The following is a 22789-nucleotide window of genomic DNA, read 5'->3' on the forward strand; positions in this document are numbered from 1 at the left end:
TGGGGGAGACAGGACTGCTGCTTCACACACACACACTGCCACTTTAACATGCTTGAACTACAGCCCAAATAAAAACCCAGGCTGCATCCTGGACACAAATGAGAACTTGTGAATGGATTTCTGCACCTATCCCTTCCCAACATGCTTGGCTCCTGGCTTTGCGAATTGCTGGTGTGTGCCAATGAAGTCGATACATAGATTTCCCTGCTTTGACAAGCTCTGGGATGCCAGTGCACACCACCCCTAACTGGGTCAGAGACTTTCTTTGTACGAGCAGGCTCGGCTGCTGGGAAACCTCGCTGGAGCCATGCACAGCAGCTTCTCGCAAAAGCCCCAGTCCCAGAGCAATGAGGGGAACAGGGTTAAGAGGGAGAGCAAATGAAGTGGGGCTGAGCTTCTACTACACTTGATCCCCGGCCAGCATAAGCTTCCTTATGGGGCTTACAGTCATGGCAGAAGTCCGAGTAAAGCCCTGCCTGCTCCCGCGGCTGCCAAGGCTAAGTACCCTGGGATCAGAGCAGTACCACCAAGCTCTGTATCTGCCACGGGGATCTCCGCTGGGCTTAGAAAGTGGGGGGAAGGGTGAATAAGAGACAAGTGAGCCTATTAGTATTTATTATTTGTATTATTATAGCACCTTAGTGCCTAGTTGTGGACCAGAATCACATCCTATTAGCACTGTGCAAACCCAGAGCCAAAGTACTACAGTCCCTGCCCAAGAGGGCTTACAATCTCTATTTCAGAATAGGGGGATACAAAGAGATGGGGGAAGTGGTGTGGTAAAAGGGAGCAGTGACAAAAGTTGATCACTGTGACGGACAGCATCGGTTTTCTGGTAAGAAGCATCGGTTCTTAAATGCTTAGCTGGACTTAGACATTCTTCACACAGTCAGTATTTTGTATTTCTTTTGAAACAAAGCATCAAGAAATGACACAATTTTATGTTATATTCAGTGAAAAACATTTTTCAATGCAAGAGACACATTAAGATTATTTTTAAAAAATACTGCTTAGTTTGTATGTTCTAAGCAGGCATCTAAACATGTTTACAAAGTCTACACATGCAGTGTATAAAGAAAGTTAAAAATTTTGAACCAACTTGCTTTTTGGCTCCTTACTTACTATGCACTTTTGTAAAAAAGATATTTTAGTTCAATTTTTAAAGAAAAAATAGAAGGGATTTGATCTCAGCTACTTTGCTGGACACACTTGTAGTCTCTCTGTGCTCATGATTTAAAAAATAATCTAAATAGAATGCTTACCTTGGTGGAATGAAAACCAATGCTACATACAAGGATAGAGGACAAGTATGTATGTAGCTGAGTTTACAGGTTTCTCTGATCAAAAAGTGTGCTTACAACTCTGTGTGAGTGTATCTTATGTGCATATTTTTAATAACTTGCCTGTGAGGGGCCAAATCCTGCTGTTCTGTTTCTCTAAAATCAACAGCTCCTTGACACTGTGCTCTACTCTGCTGGCCTCCTACTGTGTGTCATAGTTAATACTGTGAATACCTCGGTAGAATTCAATATTCTTGGTTTTAACTATAATTACTCTATGGTAGTAAGTGTTTGTAGGTTTGAATATCTCACAGAGGCCTCTAGGACTGTATGATTTATCCCCATGCAGAGGGATAAAGGGAAACAAGAACTAGCCAGACATTTTGTAAAATCATTATAATTTTCCATGATCAACTAAGCTATTTGCCATTTGCATAACCCCCACCAAAATCACATAAGTAACCTATACTCTTTACCTGAAAATAACTTCCAATGTTAGCTTTCTTCTATGCATCCTCTAAATTGCTGTAAACATCCAGAATACCCATATATGTATATACGCACACACACATGGGGGGGTGTGTGTATACATGCATATGTATGTATGTGCACACATACATAAACACATACACACAGACATACATGCATGTACATATATTTATATGGATATATAGCTATGACATAGTGAGGAAACAATAATGTCATTTTTATTGCATCCTTAAGTATCATAGAACAAGGGTATTATAGGCACACATCTTAACTACTTGTCCTTACTACAGTCCGAAAGCTCATTTACCTGAGATCTGCATCTGTAAAAATAAAGTTCAACTTTTAGCTGCATGTTACAAAAGACTAAATATCAGCCCCACAGATATGAAATTATGACTTAATTCTGAGACTAGTTTACTACAAGTAAAATATGCTATCTTATAAAAAAGATACTGCTGATAGAGATACGTATTAAAAAGGAAACACAGTTCTTAGAGGTTTAAAAATCTCCCTATGCCTTCCCACATTGTAATAAATTTATAAAAAATATTTGACACAGAAAATCTCCACAGAAAGCATCCTGCTGAAATCACATACCCTTTAAGCCACCCATCTTGCAAAAGTTACATAGTTCAGGAGGGCAAACTCTGTATTGTAAGTGTTTAATTTTCATCATCCCGTCTGTAGTGAATAGTTTGTATTTCCTGAGCTATGAACATAGCCATCTCTCTGGTTCCTGCAGCAACCACTCGGCAGGACATAAGATCCAGAGGTCCCCCTAAGGACAAGAGGATTAATGAGAACTCTCTTACGTAATGTATAAAGGCAATATATTCTTAAATATAAACAGTGCTGTAATTATATAGGTTCAGAAATGCTGAAACATAATGAAAATAATCACTGAAAAATGAAAAATATGTAGCTCCTTTCAGGGTGGGAAGCACAACTTAATTCAGCAACTGCTATCTGGAAATCTCCTGCAAAAAAGGTACTTAAGAAAATTCTAGGTACAGTGCCAAAGTATGCAACAGAATCAGTGAATGTCTAGATTCCTTTAGAATCCAACAATAAATGCAGTATTCCCTTCTCCTAGCAACAGGAAGGGATGGAACAGAAATTAGTTTAATCAGCATACCTTTCGTAATTCACTGTATCTTTCCAAAGTATCCACATATTTGTTAGCAGTTAACTGTTACTCTGAGATGTGTACCATATCAATAAATAAAATAATAATCCAGAGACTGTGCTGCCCTTTACTCCCTCTATGTAGTTCCTAGACATATATATTCAGACATGCACCTGAGAGTCCTCCTTTCCTGGGAGGCTGTCTCAGACAAAATCTGTTTGGAGTCTGAGCATATCTACCAATCTCCTGGCCTAGTTCTTTACTGTAAATCTGATGCTTTAAAGATATTACTCAAAGTACTGGAAATACAGTTTGACTCAGAAGTCCTCTGATGTGATGAAACCCCAGGCTGGAATTACATCAGTGTGTTGTGAATAACCAGAGTCTAGTGGAGAGTACAGGCGTTTCTACAGAATATTGCTACAGATGAGATAGAGCCACAGAAGACTGTACTGAGGTAACACAAGTTGCCCTGAAATAGCCACTCAGTCCCCCCAACTTCAATGAAAACAAGGATATTTTACTCACCTGAAGTGTCTATCACAGTGCCACCCGCCTCTCTAATAATGACAGTTGCCGCTGCCAAGTCCCAGCAGTGTAACCCAAACTGGTAATAGGCATCTGCAGCGCCGGATGCCAAATGGCACAGAGCCAGGGTCGAGCTCCCAATGACACGAACCCTAAACCCCACAAGAGGGGACATGGTAACATGAAGCAGAAAATGCCTTTGAGTTCAACCTATGTGTTGAGATCGCAAAATGTGCAACATACTGGTTGGGTTCTTTTTAATGATTTGTGGTCACAAATGTAAGACATATACTATAAAATATCTTACCCGTGTGCTTGGGCCATGAGCAATCTCTCAATGTTACCAAGGAACAATTTCAAAGTCGCAGGGTCACGTTTTGGACCAATTTCTGTTAAAATTAAGGCCTTCGAGATATCTGCAATGGTAGGTAGTTGTTTGCATTAATTCAACAGCTTCTAGGCTGATTCTATAAATGTCTTTTTAAGTTAAACACTACTGGACTTTTCACAGAAAAATAATTTTCAACTCTCTTTTTTTACACTAAACTCTTTCATAGGATAAGTTACAACTTTGCATGAGAATTAAAGCAAGACTAGATTTCTTATATCTAATAGTCTAATCCAAACACACTTAAAAAAGCCAAAACAGAACAGGAAGATTAAGACCAAGAATATATTTTCACATTCTTTCTCTTTCCATACACTGACTGGTCAGCTTTTGGCAAATTCACTAACATCAACATTCAACTAAAAATAATCCAGTGACCTAATAGCTATTAGTGATGCTAATCTAATCATATTTGAAAACAGGATGGTTTTTGAATAGGGAACTTTAATGTAATTTGTTAACAAGTTATAAACATTTGGGAATACAGTAAGAGGAAAGAAAAGTTTCTACTTAAATCACCAGTCACCCAGTAACAGCTCACGTTCATTCTGACATTTCAAAGACTGAAGGTACCTTATGACTAAAAAAAGACCCTTTCTTATCACAAATTAAAGCAGTATCTTAATTATTAATATATGAATGTTTATATGTATTGTGTTCAGCAAGGGTGATTATGACCTACAGCAGATGAAGATATCAGCCTTGTGTAGAGTCAAAGGAGAGACTCACAGGGACTTGCAAGATGCTGAAGTAGTCCTCATGTGATATCTGAATATTGTTAGTCTATAACAAGCGTATGCCAAAGTAGGTGGAGATGGTTGATCAAATGCCAAGTGTTCCTGCTTCTGCTGTGCAGCTAAACTCGGAAGAGTTAAAGATACACAAAACTCAAAAATTTAGTGGCTGACTATTCACTAACTAGGATGTGTGCAAGGGTCAGGTGTCCCCTTCGACCCTGGGTTAAAGGCTAGGAATTCATTCAGATAAGGAATGTCTACCTGGTTATTACAGCTAACTGTTCTAAGTTGAAAATTCTTCGCAGGAGCAGCAAGGAGGTTTTCAAAAACAAATCAGACTGGAGTGAGACAGCGTTTAATTAAACAGGCTACTAATGAATTTAGTATTGCAGAGGAACAGTACGGATTCAAGCAATGCAGTAAATGGTTGGTGAGTAAGAGGTATGTAATTAGATTAAAAGTTACAGGTATCACAAAACTTGACTGTAGGAACATAGATTTAACAACCACTTTTTAAATTACTGCATTGAAACATAGAAACCCCCATCCAGGCACACTGCAAGGTATTTGTTGTTTAGCCACCACTGAAAAAGCTGGATGGTGAAAGCAATCTGCCTTAGATCTTTTTGCATAACAAACCCAATTTATAATTACAGACCATTTAATGCACACCTCATTGCTGAAATGCACCAAGCATTCACGCCACGCCAGTCATAGCTAGGTTATGACTAAGACAGTTCTTTTGAGTTATTAAATATATTTCTAATGACTAAACGGATATCTTCAATTTTCATCAAGGCTACAGGAAGAAGTTGGAGGGAAAGACTAAGGCAAGGAAAAAGGAGGTATCTGCTTATTTAAAGGAGCTGTCTGATCACAAAACTTGATGGGGTTTCAGGAATTCAAGGTACAAGAGAAAATTTACTGACTTCTTACTCTGACAGAGACCAGAAAAATAAGGAGGCTTGGTAGAAGATATTTAACAGTGATACAGATAGAATTCTGAGGAAAAGACCAATTCTGTTGACCACAGAAGATTAAAAAAAAAAGAAAATACACTTACAATATTAGCACATATAAGGCCTGACGAACCTAAGATGAAGAAAGTATCATTCAAAATCAAAGGGAAGATGGATCCTTCATTTAAGTGAGTCCTGACTACTTGGACTCCCACACCAGACCTCTATAAAATCTGGCATTGACAATTAACAGTGTTTGCCTGGGCTGTGATTTCAAATGATTAAATCTCAACAATTAATGTATAGCATAGAACAATGGTGTACAACAGTCACATCTCCTGAAATCGAAAGATATGAAGTTACATGACAGTCTAGATCTCCAACACATCATGCATTGGTGAAGGCTACTTGAGTTCCAGTGGTAGGTACAGGGAAACACACCATCTGTTTCAGGGTTGGTTTATTTCCCTGAAGCCACAGCCCTTACAGGAAAAGAGGAACTGTCATTTTATACACTTAAAACATCAACAGAAGTGAGACTAATAAAGATCCATCTTCACTGGTGAAACTGCCCACCACCAATTTGTCTCTCAAAACAAAGGAAAATTTCTAAGCATTTGGAACCACTTCCCTTTCTATGTGCTAGACACCCATGTACTCTGGGTGTCCAGAGAAAGGACAAAAGTGGCATGTGCCAAAATTGTTCCTTGCCTAACTGGAAACCACAACTCCCTAACTGCAAAGGCAAGTCCAGCCATTTCAAGAGAGGCTCTGCCAGCCCAACTGGGAGCCCACATGGGCTTTTGTGGAATACCAGATATTTGAGCACAGACAAAAATGTGATGTACAATCAAGGGTTAAAATCTTAGGGATCTCGGACTTTACAATTTGCTCCATCTCTATAAAAAAGGGAGATTCCAGCTCACTATTAATTTAGGTGAATAGCCAAACTTCTCAAATTTTTGGGAAGTTTTAAGGCAGAGTCTGCTTGGGGCATTGCAACAGATCTGTATGTTGAATTTCTTGAATTGACCATGTTTCAAGTTCACTAAAGTTCACTTTTCAGGGTGAAATTTTTACCATCTCCTGTGTACAATGATGTACATTTTTGGCACATGCCTGCTTCTGTCTATAACTGAGTGTTATGTTCTCCACTGCATTTTGATTTATTAAAAGAAATTTCTCTGGTTATTGTTACCTATTATCATTAGGTAAAAAGACAGACATATGCCTTGGTTTAACAATAAAAAAAAATCCATTAAAGTATTGACTAAGTGTCGCTAGCTATTTGTATGTCGAAACATCACACACACAAAAGCAAGCTGTTAAAGAATCCCTAATGAAGCATGCATCCTTGAATTTACTGTTAGCATGTATGCCTACAGACAAAACACACTTTATGACATACTGGAAAATAAGTGAATAATGGCTGCCATGGTACTCCGATTCACCATTCCCATTGCATCTTGCTCATAAAAAGTTATGCCAGTGTACAGCTGGAATGAAACTGGTGAATCTACTAATTCTGCTTTATTTTAAACAATGGTTATGAAGCAAAATAATTTAAGGATTATTTAAATAGTTCATATTCAGGTCTACATTTTAAAAAGAAAATTAAAGTTGTAATTTTTCAGAAAGAAACAAACACAGAACAACAAAATTATCATGCAGGTGAAATACTTCTCATCAGGATAATGATGTTCATTATCCTAATGATGATTTGCAACAACTCTGAAACAAAATTAACATATTCCTTTTAGAGTTCTAACAAAATCTAGACCAACCTGTCTCTTTTGATACATGAAGCCTTTTGTCATTACAAAATGCCCCTTGACCTCTTCTACCAGTGTATAATCGTTCTTCAGTGCAGTGGTAAATTACACCAAATTCAAGCTTTAAGATTTTGAAAAGGAAAGAAATGAATGCAACTCAAATTACTCATCATAAATATAAACAACTACTAATGGCAGAAAGATCAGCAAAATTTTAATTGGTACATGTAATCAGAGAGTATATTGATGCTAATAAACTGGAATAATTTTACTATTACTGTGATATTGAGATATAGGTAATGTAAAATTCAGCTTATAAAGAGAAGTTAATGAAATCCAGTAGTGATCTTCTAAACTCTTACTTGCAGCTTCTTTGTGTTCACATTAGAATGGACTACATGCTAAGATGATTTCAAATTCAATTGTATGTCTTTATTGAAAGTATGTAAGTCCTCTAAGGCCAGGTTCTGAATGCTTTACTTTCACTGGTGAGCAGTTACACCTAGGAGTAATCCCACTGACTTCAGCTGGACCCTGAAGATTTGCAGCCCCAAATACATAGATAAGATCAGTCAGGCATCCAAAGTCAAAAGTCATGGCACACTGTTTATTAGCAGTGGATGCTTTTATATGCACTTCACTTTTCATGATACATTTAATTTGCCCACCTTTTCAAACAAAGTAGTAGACTCCAGTCACTTACTCAAGCATTTCTCTTCAAAATCCTTTTGTTTGCGCATAAAAGTGGGAATCTCATGAAGTCACACAACTCCAAGAGAAGGAGTTTGAAGAGAAATACCAAATATTGTGACACCCACTGAAAGCTTTAAAATGAGGAACACTGGAATATTTGTGGGAGTATCTGTTTATCAATGAGAAGAGGGTCAGAACAGGACTCTTGATTTAAACCAAAGATATTTAATATTTCCATTACTTTAATAGATTTCACCAAAAGTTTTTAAAGCACTTCATGAGCTTCAATGATCACCTCCAAATGTCATGCCTATGTAAGTACTATTAACAATATTTTATTTAGGGGTGAATAGATATACAAAAATTAAGTGACTCGCCCGAGGTCACAGAAGTTGACAACAAGGTCAGGAAAATATCTCAGATGGTCTAGACCCCCAATCTTTTCCTATTGCTCTCCTCCATTCAGTCTGAATGACCCTTTGCGTTCATTCAGAGACAATTTGAAGGGAGTAGACTGTCCTCGCTCCCTACCCCAAGGTCCCACCTAAACCAAGTTGGGATTTTTTGAGGAACACACTATTAATAGACTCTTTCCATAAAGACATCTGCAGGAATTTCTTTAGTACTGTTCAAGTCTTATATCTGGGCCAGTTCCCCTGTGTATACTTTGGCTCCTTTTAAGCTTACTACTTTTTCCTCTGCTTTTCCCATTTGTTTACCGAGGGATATTTAACATCATTCTTTATTTTTGTTTCAGCTTTGTTTAGTTTACATAACCCAAAATATGCAGCATCAAAATCATGATGGTGTTGTAGAAAACATAAATATTAGAGAAAGCTGTCTGGTAATAATACATAGTATTCAAAAGGACCTTTGGGAATGCATAAACTCCAGAAAAGCATGGAAGTGTTTGAAAAGCATTTTCCATGTTAGAAAAGTCTAACTAGAGAAGTACACAAATTATTCTGTTTAAATCAGTAAGAGCTAGCACATCTTAAAACTATGCTGTAATTACACAGAATTCTTGCTGGCTTCACTTCCAGTTATAAATATATTTAAGAGCGTGAAATTAGGCTGAAAGATGTACGTTCCTTGGCAATTTGAATAGCTATTTTTTCCATATATATCAAACTGTAAACCAGCAACATCTGAGAATAGGCAGTAGCATGAATGAGTATAGCTAAGAAACACAAATGGCACATACTTCCCCACCCCCCTCGTAATCAAGCTCTCATGTGAGAAATGTAAGTTATTTTATATGTTAAAAAAACCACAAAGGCAGATTAAATGAACTAGGCCCATACTTTCGCATTCTTCATTGAAATCAGTTCTGAATTCCCTCATAGCAGCGTTAGCTTTCACAGATATAGCTAACAGGAATGAAGCAATAATAATAACATACGAACACTATAAGATTTATCTAAATTATGAATAGGCAGCACTATATTTAACTCATGGAGCAAGACAAAACGTTGCTCACACTGGTACTCCCTCCCTCCCCCCCCCAATCCTATATAATATTTATAGTAATTTGCAAGAATTGTCTTGTAACTGCCAGTTTGCATAAGTTTTGCAGGACTATTATTTTAGACTAGTAGAGTATGACTGAACGCATTTAAAAAGTGTGGAAAAACTTGATAAGTGGCTGATATTTTAAAAAAAAAATATTCTATTTAAAGTTTCCACATGGTTTTGAGACTTCTAGCCAGCTCTCAGGTACCCATCTTAAAGAACATACTTCATACCTCTTTGTTAACAGCAAATCCAATGCTCACTGCCACTGTTGGAAATCTGCGAAATATAAGAAACAAAGTATTATTGATGAAAAATATCTCTACTTACTCCTTATGGAACTCCCTTAGGCAACAAAACCCCATCTAGAGCTTTGTGATTTTACTCGTCTCAAAATGCTCTTGACACTGTACTAATTTCTCCTTTGTCAGTCTCTTTAACTTTGTCAGTTCCTTTAAAAATATAATTCAGTACTGGAGAAAACAAGAAATACACACACGAAGATACCAGGATTTTTTAGACTAAACTTGTCATATATTTTAGCGAACTTTTTGCTTTAGTGTAATTGAATTATCCAGTATAAAATCATTAATGTTGTTATAATAAGGTATCACTTCTAAGAGCACATTTTGTTCACATTCACGTACCTGAGATAGCAATTAAGTAGCATGGAGATACCTTGCTGCTGACATCAACATAAGGAGAAACCAGCTCCTCTACCCTTTCCTTTGTCAAAGTGATGATCATGAACTTAATTTGGTCCTTTTGACTAAAGTATAATTGTTGCATTTTAAATAATGACATTAATTTCTTAAAAACATATTTTAAAAAGGGCTGTGAGGTCCAGAACATATTTGCTAGCAGGACAAAACTTCACTTGATTGCATGAAACACCAGCACATGACACCCTCCCACCTCCCCTCGAATTCTCTGTAACTGAACCAAAAGTCAAGGAAATTACTTTTTTCTTTTTTTAATAACTGCATTTATGTTAAGTCAGTAACTATAAGGCAGAACATATTTAAGGTTTTTAAGTAAAAGTATTAGGAGTAGTCAAATGATGAATTGAATGACTGCATTTTTGCAGTAATGATCCCTAGACTTCTTTTTGCAGAGAGGTATTACAGAAATGTAAAACCAGTATCTATGTACATCTTAGTTTTCAGTTCTGCTCTACATATATGCAATAGCTATACTTCCTAGGAAGAACTAAGCAGTTGTATTTGAAAAGAAGAAAACACCACTACTAAGAGGAATGAGTAACAACCTCACAAGGCGTTAGGCCAAGTGTCATCATAGCACAGCCTTACTCCTCCAGGTCAGCTCAAGTCTCTGCACGTTAATGTGCGGTTATATATAAATGAGCTGTGAGTCAAGAGGTTGGGTCATTAAGCAATCAGCAGAAACTTCAGCTTACCTTTAGATAACAGTATAGAGCTCTCTCCAGCACAAACACACACTCCCTCAGACACTCACTATGCAGAGGTACAAAAAGATAAAGGGATGACTCCTACTTATGAGTCAAAGGAACAAACCTACCACAGTGAAACAACTTTAAGTGGAAAGGAGAATTTGTGAGAAGCTACATTTTGCTTTTTAATGTAATTTCCCAGTTCACTGTCCACTTACCTGTGCACAAAGTTGCACGTTCCATCAACAGGGTCAATAATCCAGGTCGGACTGTCAGTGAGGACACATTTTGAACCAGCAGCAGTGGATTCTTCTGCAATAAACCTGCATTTGGTGTGAAGTAAAACAAGTGTCCCAGAAAATTGGCTTAGATATGTGACTTAAAAAGTCAAACTCCATCTTTGCAGTTTTAAAGAGATACTTAATTTGTGTGTATATATATATAAAATTTTTGTACAAATGTATATATATGTATAAAGACATATTGCTTTTTTTATTTGGGAGTGAGGAACTTTCACAGATATTCTGAAAGAAATGTATAGCGTACTATTTTACATGGTATAAAAGAGCTCAATCTGTGTTCACTTTCCCAATATACCATTAAGAAAATCATGAAACTGAAAGCAGAAATGGACCTGAACTGACATCCCTGAAGTCCAAAAGTTTTTTTTATGCAGAATGTAATTTTATGGGTTAAGCCTGTCTCTTGCAGTAAGTAATATAAACTGCAAACTGTAGTTGCTTCTCCTTTGCAGTCAAATTCAGTCAGCGGGAAATAATGCACTCTTAGAAAATCCACACTCTCACTCCTACTTGCATTTTCTACAGAAGTCTGACTCAGGAAATTAAAAGGTTCACAAAGCTGATCTTTCTTTTTCCCATGACCCAGAGAAAATCAACAAATCAATTTTTTTGTTTGTTGTTCAGATGCAAAAGCACACAGTGAAGTCTGAGTTAATCTTCTATTCTGTTGTTATGTCCCAGTTTCTTTTAGTAGGAATATGCTTTTTTTTTTCCCCCCTCCTTTTTCCCTGGGAAATGAACATCCAGTTCTAGTACATTTCCTGCTGACCTCAATTATCCCAGCTCTCCCATAAACTGCTCAGGGTCTCTTTCTACCAGTAGTGTGCAGGTGCTAGTCTCACAGAAGTCCTGTATGTACAGAAGGTGTAGAATGAGACTGATAGTACTCAAACTTGCTTTTGATTTCACGTTTGAACAACTGGAAGTGGTATTCCGAGTTCCTGCAAACACTTGAAGACAAAAAAGCTTCTCTCGAAGACACAAATTGGACAAAGAGTTGGGTAAAATAAAGAGAAAATGTCTTTTGCAGGAACAGTTTCTTCCCTAGGACTAGGGTAGCAGCTATTTTGTGTCGTCAACATGCGCTACCTGAAGTCACATACTCTTGCAATCACAAGCTTAAAATGTTCTGCAGACATCACAAGAGGAGACTTCTTGAATTTTCCAAATGCTACTCTGCCTTTTCCTCAGTAGAAATGGACTATTTTCATGGCATTGTGGGTCTCCAGTTGATATGATGAGGGAAGTAGGAAGTGTTTGTTACTATTTTAATCGGCATTAAAGATACCAGCTGAAGGACAAAGCGTTAGTGTGCAACAAGAAAGATTTGAACAAATGTTTGGAGTTCTCAGTTAAGCATAACACTTTGCAGACTCCTTGCTGTAAATATTCCATTATTTTGTCTTGTTGGTGCTGTATCATTTGACTTTTGCTTTTACGAGTCTTGTAATTACCACCAATATACTTTGTGTGCTGGCTGCAGGAGCAGCTCATCTTCTTGCAGATAGAGCATCTTACATCACATCTCAGATTGTCCAACTTCCCTATAAGTTATGTCTCTGCTTCATCCCTCTGCCAGCTCCCTCAACCAGAGCCTGAACTGTAGCCATTGTCTTGCCAGTCAAAGAAAGGTGAAATGGGAACCTCTTCAAAGACAAGAGCATTTCTGTGTAAGGTGTTTTGTCCTTAATTATCTTAAGTATGTCCCTCATCTTTTCCTTACAACAGGATGTGATGCTGCAGTCCTCGTGTACAGAAATTCTAATGTGAAGCCAAGGCACAACAGTGCTATGCATTGATAAAGTCTCAATATCTAAGAAAAAAATTTCCAAAATGGATTTAGGACAAATTAGGTGCACGTTTTATGAAATTTGGGCTAGTGGGTTAAAATAAGAGTCTTGCTATTATACAGTACTGGGAACTGTGAGAGTCCCTTACATTAGACGATCGACATTAGACCATTAGATGTGTTGCTCTATAGCTCTCTGTCCTGTATAAACATGCAAACTAAGCAAAACATTTGATGCACAAGAGACCAAGCTTAGGAACAGCTGGAGAAGTGAGAGGGGTAGCTATGTCATTACAGTAGTTAATTCAATATGCCAGCCTGCCAGCTCTGTTGACTTCTCTTCAAAACTGGATTATAGTTTTCTCCCACTGAAAACGAGTCCAGTAATTTTAGCCAAGCATTAGCTTACATCTGTTCATACCACAGTGACGCTCTAAAATTCATTGCTGTAACAGCAGGGAAACTGTAGCACAGCATAAACTGCAGCAGGAGTGATAACGCAGTCTAGTGCAGGAGGTTCAGTCCAGGGCTATCCCTCACCTATGCCCTTATGGGGGTCTGAGGGTGGAAAGCTAGGAAGCTAGAGTTGGATGTCACCCTCTGTAATGACTGTGTCCTTGTTTTAATTTCTACATGGTTAAGACCACAATTAAGACCAAAGATGACAACTTGCGCAACAATAACACAGGCAAATGGTATGATAGCCGTTTTCAACTAGTAGCCCCTGATATTCTGGCTGTGCCTATCCGCAGCTCAGAAGATCTATCAGAAAAAAATATTCTTTTGAAAAGACTCACTTAGAGCATATCAGAGTACCAAAGAGTGGGCAAAGATGAAAACTTGGGTGAAGTGTAAATGAGGATGATACATATCACTTAGCCAAGTAGAGGGAAGAAAGAGACAGCGGACAGAATTACCTTTTTAACAGGTTTCCCTAGCATTTCTTTCTTTTTCTGAGTACATTACCAGTAACTCAAGACTCACCGACACAGTGCAAATGGCACGGACCCTAGTGAGATCCCTTTTAATTTTTCTAACTCCTAACTACATTTTTTGATTCAGAGAACATAAGAATCAAGATGATTTAAGAGAAAATGAAATAACAGAGATCTTCAGTGATGCAGTCAGCAGCCAGATTAAGAGAAAGACAACACAGTTTAAGTGATGTTTTAATATCTTCATGGCACTTGAATTTAAACCTTGACTGCTATTGTGGACTCCTTGTTGCAAGTATTTTAATCTAGTCCAGTTAAATAGTTTTAATCTATCTTTTAATCTAAATGCATTCACTGTCTGAACCAACAACCAATATCAGCAAAAAATAATTGTCTTGAGGAATTGACAATTTGTTAATGTGCTTATAAAGTCAGAACTTAACTATACAGAGTTAATAAAGTCAGGGATTTTTCAGCTCCTAGGTTTATGTTGACCTTACAACTTTTGTTCCCATTCTGAGCAACTCAAGACCTCGTGATGATTGTTTCATGTGAAATGTATATGTTTTATGTTCTCTGCCAAACCGTTCAAGGAAAAAAAAAAAACAAAACCCCAACAACGTAAGAGTGGAGATTAGAAAAGAGCGCAGACAGCAATAGAAGGAATATTACACAAATAATAGGCTTATAAAGCCTGGCACTCTCCTGAGAATCATGGCCAAGAACCACACGTTATGCTGTACAGTACTGTTTCAGCATGTGGTCACATACAACACGTATTTAGAAAGCCATTTTTAGTATATAAGGTTCTTTTTGCTCCTTCTTACAGTGTCGTTTTGGGTTTTGTTTGTTTGTTTGTTTTCCAGCAGCATCACCGACAATCAGATTAGTAGCTGAGCCTCCAGATTTTCATCTTTGTTGATTCCTGCACGGCATTTGAGTACAAGGCTCATCTCCATCAGAGATATGCACAGTTAGAAGGAAGTCATACAGTATTTGAGTCATACACAGGCTCTGCAGGACGATGAATTTTATCCTTGTGAACTGAATGAAGGCAAATGTGGAAATTGATTGCAAAGTCTTTGCATCAAACCAAACCCTGCCAACTAATATAAAACATCTCTTTAATCTGTGCATGCTCCAGTTCTTATTTTCACATTGACCATAATAATTCAAGAGGAATCAACAATCTAAACTATTTTTAAAACCTTGGGTTGACATCCCATATATTAATTTATAACCTGTTTATGTATATGCATCAAATGATGATGATAAACAACCCTGCTTCTCACTGATTTTAGGATTCAATGCAACATAAGATAAAGGTGATTAAATACGATACTTTTCCTGATCTGGCAAATACTTATGTATGATGGCAAAAGAAAGTGAAGGAAAGGTTTGCAGAATGGGACCTTTGCTAACATCAATTTCAGCTATATTTTAATAGATATCCCTAGTATAATTTTTATACAATAGATCAGTATCCTGAAAATGATGGACACCCATATGGGACCTTCATACATGATATCCTTACAGGGGAAATATTACTATTAAATACATATATTAAGAAAAGTAACTATGAGAAAATATAAAGTACTAAGTTCAGGGAAGTGGTACATTTTTAAAAAAGGAGTCCTATGAAAGTGTCCAACAGCAACAGGTTCGTATGTAAGAGAGATATACTGACTTCTGAAATACCTTTTAAATGACAGCGAGATAGAGAGCTCTTAAAGGCAAAAGGTAATTTATTCTTTCTATGGGCACTTACCTGTGGGATGGAAACTTCTCTTTCAGAACAGAAATAATTAGATTTTCCACAAAATGATCAGTTTCTGTCACAAGATCTGCTGCAGATGTCTTTGTGGACACTTGTTTTTCCTCCTTTAGAGCTTTCCTAATGATCTGAAACAAAAGTTCAGAAATCAGATTTGTTGGCCATTCATCCTGTACACACTAAAATTATGTATTTACTGAAATAATACAGCTAATCCTGAATAACAGCTGTACTAATTCTACCCGAGCCTGTTCTGATTCTTCCGACTAAAAATCCTTCTGAACTAATGGGTAGCCTTTGGGAACATGCCATTTTGACTCACTTTGCAAGAACCTCTCTTAACAGTTCAGAAAAGGATTGGTGAATGGGATGCAACTGACAGAATAAAGGATGATGGCAGTCATCGTGATTTAGGAAATTACAAAAAAATACACATAAGATAAAAAAGAGTCTCAAGGCTCAGGAATTTTTCATTTTCCTTTTTTTTTCCTTTTTCTTTCTTTCTAATTTACAGGGTCAATGCCTCACTGCTCTCTTACTTTTAAAAGTCCATGCAATAATGCAAACCCCAATGGTTTCTTTTATTGCCAACAAAGACACATAAAGTTTATTTTTTCTTGTCTATATGGTTTTTTTGGAACTTAAAGTGCTGACCCACTAGTTCCCACCCAAAGAATTGCTATATACTTAACAAAAATGAAAATGTAGACTTTTCCCTTGACATGGAACCAGTGACCTAACCCTGGATTCTCTTCTGGAAAAGTCTTTATCTTGTTTTCAAGGGTTTTACTGTTATAAACACAGAATGAAGCCACATCAAGTGCAAATGCACATATGGGAAAACAGTTAACAAAAGCTTTTTCCGAAATTTCCTATTTTCTTTCTGTTTTTTTTCCACTCCTTCATTAAAAAAGAAAAATAAGGGGCAAGATGCAAAAGAAGCTCACTTTCTTTTTTTAACCAGTGAAAATTATAAACTATTTGAAATAAGAAAAAACAAAACGAAGTGAAAATTAAGCACCACTTATTTGTACAGAATTACATTAACTAAAACCAGCACCAACAAAACCAACATTCTAATTTCTTTCTAAAACTCATATGTTTCAATTACTGAACCAAATTTCTATTGATTAGTTTAAAATCACTGAGAAATATTTGATGACCAAAGAAAAGAGTTCTGCTGTATTATGCATGGGGAAAAGGCTACTCCCAAATTTCAGTATCAGCTCTTGGTTTTGTAGTATAAAGTTCTACATTTGAAGGATGTGCTGATTGTTCTGACAAGTTATGGATATTTCTGACCACTGCCTTAGTAAGGAAGATTGCTGAACTTACATTTCTGCTTCGTGAGCTGTAAAACATTAGTTATGACTACAAACTGAGCTTGAGAGGGCAGCTTAATACTCTGCAGTTTGAGGTCTTGCTGAAGTTTATTATTGTGTATAAACATACTAAACACACTCTTTTTAGTCCCCTGAAAGCTCTACATAGTTTTCTTGACATTTTTACCATAGAAGCATAAAAGCACAGCTCTAGGAACACCTTTGGTCCTCTTTGTTTCAAAGTGAAATCCCAAACACTCCAACCATTTCAGTTGTGTTTTCTAAAAATACCCCACCACGCTGATACCTTTTATTTGATTGTTCTTCCTTACTTTTATTTTGCCACATGTAAGCAAATTCCCTGCCTAGCACTGGGCTTAGAACTTTGCATTGCTAAATAGATGAGGAACCTATCTCCTTTTGATAGAGAGGATTTGAATTTCTTCTCAGCAGTATCATTTTCTTGACTTCTACTCAGTTTTAACACATAGCAGATTGAGGAGATTATTGCAGCCACCATTCAGCAGGGGAGTGAGATCACACCTGAGCTTTGCTGCAAAAAGAAGAGCAGAGGTAAAAGCTCTCTCCTATGAATGTGCTCTGCAAACAGTCGCTTTTCATCATGTGCTCTGGCATTTGATCTATCCTTTCTGAACCAATCCTTTGCACCTCTCAGCACCCAATTTAATATTTTTCATTTCTGCCAAGGTCCCCCACAAAGATCAAGTTTCCTCCATCACTGATGAATCAACTTTTATTCTTTACAGATTTATCAAATAGCTCAGAACAGTCCATAATTTGGCTTATGTTGAATAATTTCTAAAACTCATCTCCCTACAAGGGTGTTAGAGACTGGTCCCTCAGAGTACTTTGAAAGCATCACTCAGCTCCTCTCACAGAACCATAGAACTCTAGAATCATAGAACAGTTTGGGTTGGAAGTGATCTTAAAGCTCATCCAGTTCCAACCCCCCTGCCATGGGCAGGGACACCTTCCACTAGACCGGGCTGCTCAAAGCCCCACACAACCTGGCCTTGAACACTGCCATGATGGGGCAGCCACAGCTTCTCTGGGCAACCTGTGCCAGTATCTCATCCTTGCAGAAGCCTTATGATTGCCTGGTCTTCCCAGCTGGGCATGGAGCTTCATGAAAGTCTCTCTAGGTAACAGGCAGTAGGTAACTGGAAGACCAAAGGAACTACAAGTTGTTGAAATGAAGACAGTCTATTGCGCAATGAAATTGGCAAGATGCTGTATTTTGGCTGTAAATGTATTTTATTAGGCTTTGTCACTTCATTATAGGTTGTCCCTAGATTATGGCCATTTTACAGCAATTTCTAAGCAGTTGATTTTTGGGAGGTGGTTATTTAGAGCAGAGTCATTTACCACTTTTAGTCCGTGCTGCCCCTCCTCTAATAAAGAATTGGCTAGATCTTATCCTAATACCCTGCCTGGGAGCATTTGTGGGATTATACAAAGTGAGAGGCATTTACACCAGTACATGCATGAAGACCACATCACAGAGCAAGACCCAGGCTGTCCCTGCTCCCTTCGTCATTTGCCATAAAGGAGGGAAAACGGAGCCACAGGGGCTCAGTGCAGTCACGATACTGGACTCTCCTAATGCCTTTGTGAAATCAAGCCATATAAAGGAGAATGCAGAGGACAGAGGGCCTTCTACTCCAATACCTGCCAGGAGAGCAAGCTACAGTGTGGAGCTCATGTTAGATTTCATCTCACCGTACTGCTTGCACTCACCATGCAGTTGTAGGAGCTCCAAGATGGGTTTACTTGCTTGCAATATTGTCCTGAAATATTTGCTCACTGATAAAATCAAATATCTAGATTAAAAGCATAATTACCTGCAAATAATTTAGGAAATACCAAACTGGTTTGCTAAAAAAATCTGTCCATATGCCATGGACAAGAGCCTAACAATATAATCTGGAAGCAAACATGGTGGGAAAGATCTTGGCTTTTTAGAATCTCAGTGGAAAGTTTGCCTTTTATTTTAGTGGTATTCTGTTAGGTCTCTTGTGCCTCATAAAATTATCTTCTGGGGGAAAAAAAAATGAGAGAGAAAAAAAGTAAGAAAGTAGTTTGTGTGGATTTCAGTGTTAGGTTCTAGCCCAGTTGCTTACCCTTGTTTTCACCTGGATGCATATCTGCTCATTTTGGTGAAGTTTCTCCAACTGTAATTGCAGAGAACTGTGCAACTCAGTGCTCTCAATAGCATCAAAGATGCAGAGACTACTTGTGCCTGCTTTTCTTTAGCAAAAAGTTGTATTAAGCCAGCAGTCATACTGTCAGGAACATAACAAACAGTTCACTCATGGGAAAAGCAGAGGAAAGGTTTAAAAAAGTGCAGTTATATGAGGCCTTATAGGGCAAATTGGACATAATTTTAATGCAGGTCAATTACAGAGATTACAAAACCATGGCCATTCTCATTATGAAACAGCAATATATATTAAAGGAGAGCCTGTGATATTTCATAAAAATAATGGAACTAAGTAATAGGATGGGCAAGAGAAGCAGCAACTTTAGCCTGGGAATAGAAGTTACTCCAGCAACATCACTTTTGACGCATATTCAAGCAATTATTTCCATATTAGCCTTTTAAATTTAGAAGAAACTATTCCAGAACATAGATGCCTATCTGTTGGAAAGAAGATATATTTTACTCCTACTAATGAAATGTGATGGTAAGTTACTATAAGTACCTTTCTGGAGAGACTAGAAAACTGTATTATTGGTTAACTTTTCCTAGAAATCCAGATCTTGACTTGAATGCCTTTCTTCAGGTTGGCCTCTGTGCCATGACTCTTGTACACACTTTCTAACAATTCCAAGGCCTCCTAACCTGCCCTGGTTCTGAGAAACTGAGGGCCTTAGAAGAAAGACTGAAGTGGCAAAATTTCAAGCAGGGATGGAGACAGACGCTCCAGAGAGGGCCATGAAGATGATCAGCAGGTTGGAACACCTCTGCTGTGAAAGAGGCTGAGAGAGTTGGGCTTGTTCAGTCTGGAAAAGACTCTGAGGAGACCTTAGAGCAGCTTCCAGTACTAAAGGGGGCCTATAAAAAATTTGAAGAGGGACTTTTTAAAAGGGTATGTAAGGATTGGACAAGGAGTAATGGGTTTAAACTGAAAAGACGGTAGATTTAGATTAGGTATTAAGAAGAAGTTCTTTACTGTGAAGGTGGTGAGGTTCTCAGGTTGCCCAGAGAAGCTGTGGCTGCCCCATCCCTGGCAGTGTTCAGGCCAGATTGCATGAGGCTTTGAGCAACCTGGTCTAGTGGAAGGTGTCCCTGCCTGTGGCGGGGAGTTGGAACTATGTGGTCTTTCCAACCCAAAACGTTCTATGATTCTATTATCTGGGGAGACATAGAGTGCAAGCAGATTGCTGGGGATGGACATGAAGGTGAAGAGGTCTGATGGATGGGAAGAAAGGCAAAAGAAAAAGATTAACTTGATCATTGTAATTGACTATTTTTGCTGACAAAAATAAAACTCCATTTTATCAGTCAATTTTCAACAAAACCCTCATTCTATCAAACCTATGTTACACTGCATTTTGTGTCTTTACCTCTAGTTTCTTTGGGGAATAGCTGGAAGTGGATTGACACTTAAATAAAAGATAGAGCCCCATCTGCACCTTTTCTTCCATAAGGATCTCTGATGGGTTTTGTAATTAAAAAGATTCCTTGACACAACAGTTAATAAAACCCCTACCCAGTTTCAAAGTCCTACTTAAACATCATTCTTGACTGGTTTAAATTTGGCCTGCCAAGGAATTGGCCATTTCCTGGCAGTTGCAAGGTAATGATGGCAAACTGCAAACTAAAAGATAGAAGGAGTAATCTTCAGGAATGTTTACTTCTTTCAGGAAAAGTGCTCAGCTGTGATCTTCTGCGTGATTAAAATGGCTGGAGGCAGCTACAGCTGTCTTCACAAATTGGTATTTTGAGAAATAAGGTGTGGAGCCTTGAGCAAGTCATGAGTCTCTCTTGTGAAATGGTTGGCAGACTGACCGTGCTGGAGAAACTCCTGTTTGGAGAGTCTGTGAGAGCATGACCTGTCATCCCAATTTGGATTACCCATTTATTTATTAAAACAAGCCTCCTCTGCTCTGGCATTCTGTTCATCTTTGTGTGTACCTTCTACTAGGGAAAAATTACATTTAATAACATATATTAAAGAGAAGTTACAGGTCCTGGACTCAAGATGGAAATGGGGGCTCCTTAAATCGTAGTGTACAGGTACAAATCATGTTTCAAAAGAGAGCAGAACAGAAACAGACGATAAATAGATGTTGCTTAGGTTTGTATTTTACCCAATTTCTCATCTGAACAATCTGCTGATCCCACTTCTTGGCTCTGTTAGAGCTGGTGGAAGTTTTACTGCTGCACACAGTGGGGCCAGGATGTCGTCTCTTAAGATGACTAACCACCTACTGTGTCGAAACGCAGATCTTAAATAAGCTACCATAGATCTTCACTTGCTAATTTGTCCCTAGTAAGTGAATTTCAGGCAGTCTGAAGACAATGGTATATATAACAAGGGAAAATCTCCCTGACACATCTGTTTTCCCCTGCACATGCTGCTTATAAACAAATGCTGGTACTGTAATGTGTATAGAGACAATATTCTGGACAAAAGTACCCCAGCATAAACCTTTAGGTGTACATAAATTCAACCTTAGCATCAGAGCGTGCTCCAAAGCATTATGGTAGCAGAATAAATACTTGGTGTGTATTTGAAGACGTTACTAAAGCAACTTACTCTTTCCACCTTATTTTTTTTTTTTTAGTTAAACATAAATACTGTCTGAAAATACTCCCAGTCACAAAATAGATCTACTTTCACCGTAAGCGTCTCCTCCTTCTTATGCTGCATGCAGCCCCCAAGGGAAGTTGCTCCGAGCGATGCAGCTGCCAAGGGAAATGACCCCGAAGGATGCAGCCCCCAGGGAAGTGACCCCGAGGGATGCAGCTCCGAGGAAGGGGACCGTGAGGGATGCAGCCCCCAGGAAGTGACCCGGAGGGATGCAGGTCCCGAGGGAAGTGACCCCGAACAATGCAGCCCCGAGGGACGGAGCCTGCGAGGAAAGGGATCCTCAGGGATGCAGCCCTCCCCGGGAAGCGGCCCCGCTGCCATCATCCCTCCCGCTGCAGAGGGCAGCGGCCGATGGCTCCGGCGACGGCCTGGTTTAGTGGGTGCCGAGCCCAGTCGCCCTCCTCCTCCTCAATTCTGCCACACCAGCCAAGTGCCCACACGGCCCTTCTGAAACTGCCCAGCTCTTCCTCCTCCCCCCGAGATTTAGAAGCGCACCCGGTACGCTCGGGAGAAGGATGCTCCAGCCGCGGGGCAGTCCGACCGTCTCGCTGCCGGGCAGCGTCCAGGAGCGGAGCAGGGGGGGCGGCTGCTCGATTCTTACCTGCCCGGCGCGGAGCGCCAACTGCACCGCCACCTCAACGCACTCCTTCCAGGGGTCCCCGCCGCCGGCCGCCCCCCCTTCATCCTCCTCCTCCTCGCACGGCTTCATAGCGGCGGCGGCTCCGCTGCCCGGAGCGGGGCCAGGGGCGTGGGGGGCTTGGCTCCCCGTCGAGGAGCACCGCGGAGGAGGGTGCCCGGCGCGCACACCACCGGTCGCCAGCCCGATTCCCCGTGGCTGTCACTCCGCAGCCCGGCGCCGCCCCGCCGATGGGAGCGGGGCGGGGGGAGGCGGCCCGGCGGGCGCCACGGTCAATGGGGAAGGGGGGCTGCGGCG

General features: G+C 39.2%; 1 protein-coding gene across 1 annotated transcript; it reads right to left on the minus strand.

The window, feature by feature from the left end:
* Positions 1-606: 606 nt before the first annotated feature.
* On the minus strand, positions 607-22706 carry IMPA2 (inositol monophosphatase 2). Its single transcript, XM_057397454.1, has 8 exons — positions 22457-22706; positions 15690-15823; positions 11114-11218; positions 9718-9763; positions 7292-7400; positions 3731-3839; positions 3424-3575; positions 607-2547 (listed from the first exon to the last, which is right to left on the minus strand). The coding sequence occupies exons 1-8, from the start codon at positions 22562-22564 to the stop codon at positions 2432-2434; spliced, it is 879 nt and encodes a 292-aa protein (XP_057253437.1). The 5' UTR covers positions 22565-22706; the 3' UTR covers positions 607-2431.
* Between the last annotated feature and the right edge of the window lie 83 nt (positions 22707-22789).

The sequence above is a fragment of the Pezoporus wallicus genome, unplaced genomic scaffold (assembly GCF_028554395.1).
Source record: "Pezoporus wallicus isolate ANWC-B61680 ecotype Strahan unplaced genomic scaffold, APGP_CSIRO_Pwel_v1 contig_227, whole genome shotgun sequence".
NCBI lineage: Eukaryota > Metazoa > Chordata > Aves > Psittaciformes > Psittacidae > Pezoporus > Pezoporus wallicus.

Coding starts and splice junctions, on each gene's coding strand:
- IMPA2 (XM_057397454.1), bottom strand. CDS start 22,564: ATGAAGCCGTGCGAGGAGGAGGAGGATGAAGGGGGGGCGGCCGGCGGC. Junction 3,840..7,291: donor TCATGTATCAAAAGAGACAG/GTTGGTCTAGAT, acceptor CTACCATTGCAG/ATATCTCGAAGGCCTTAATT. Junction 3,576..3,730: donor CTCATGGCCCAAGCACACGG/GTAAGATATTTT, acceptor TGTGGGGTTTAG/GGTTCGTGTCATTGGGAGCT.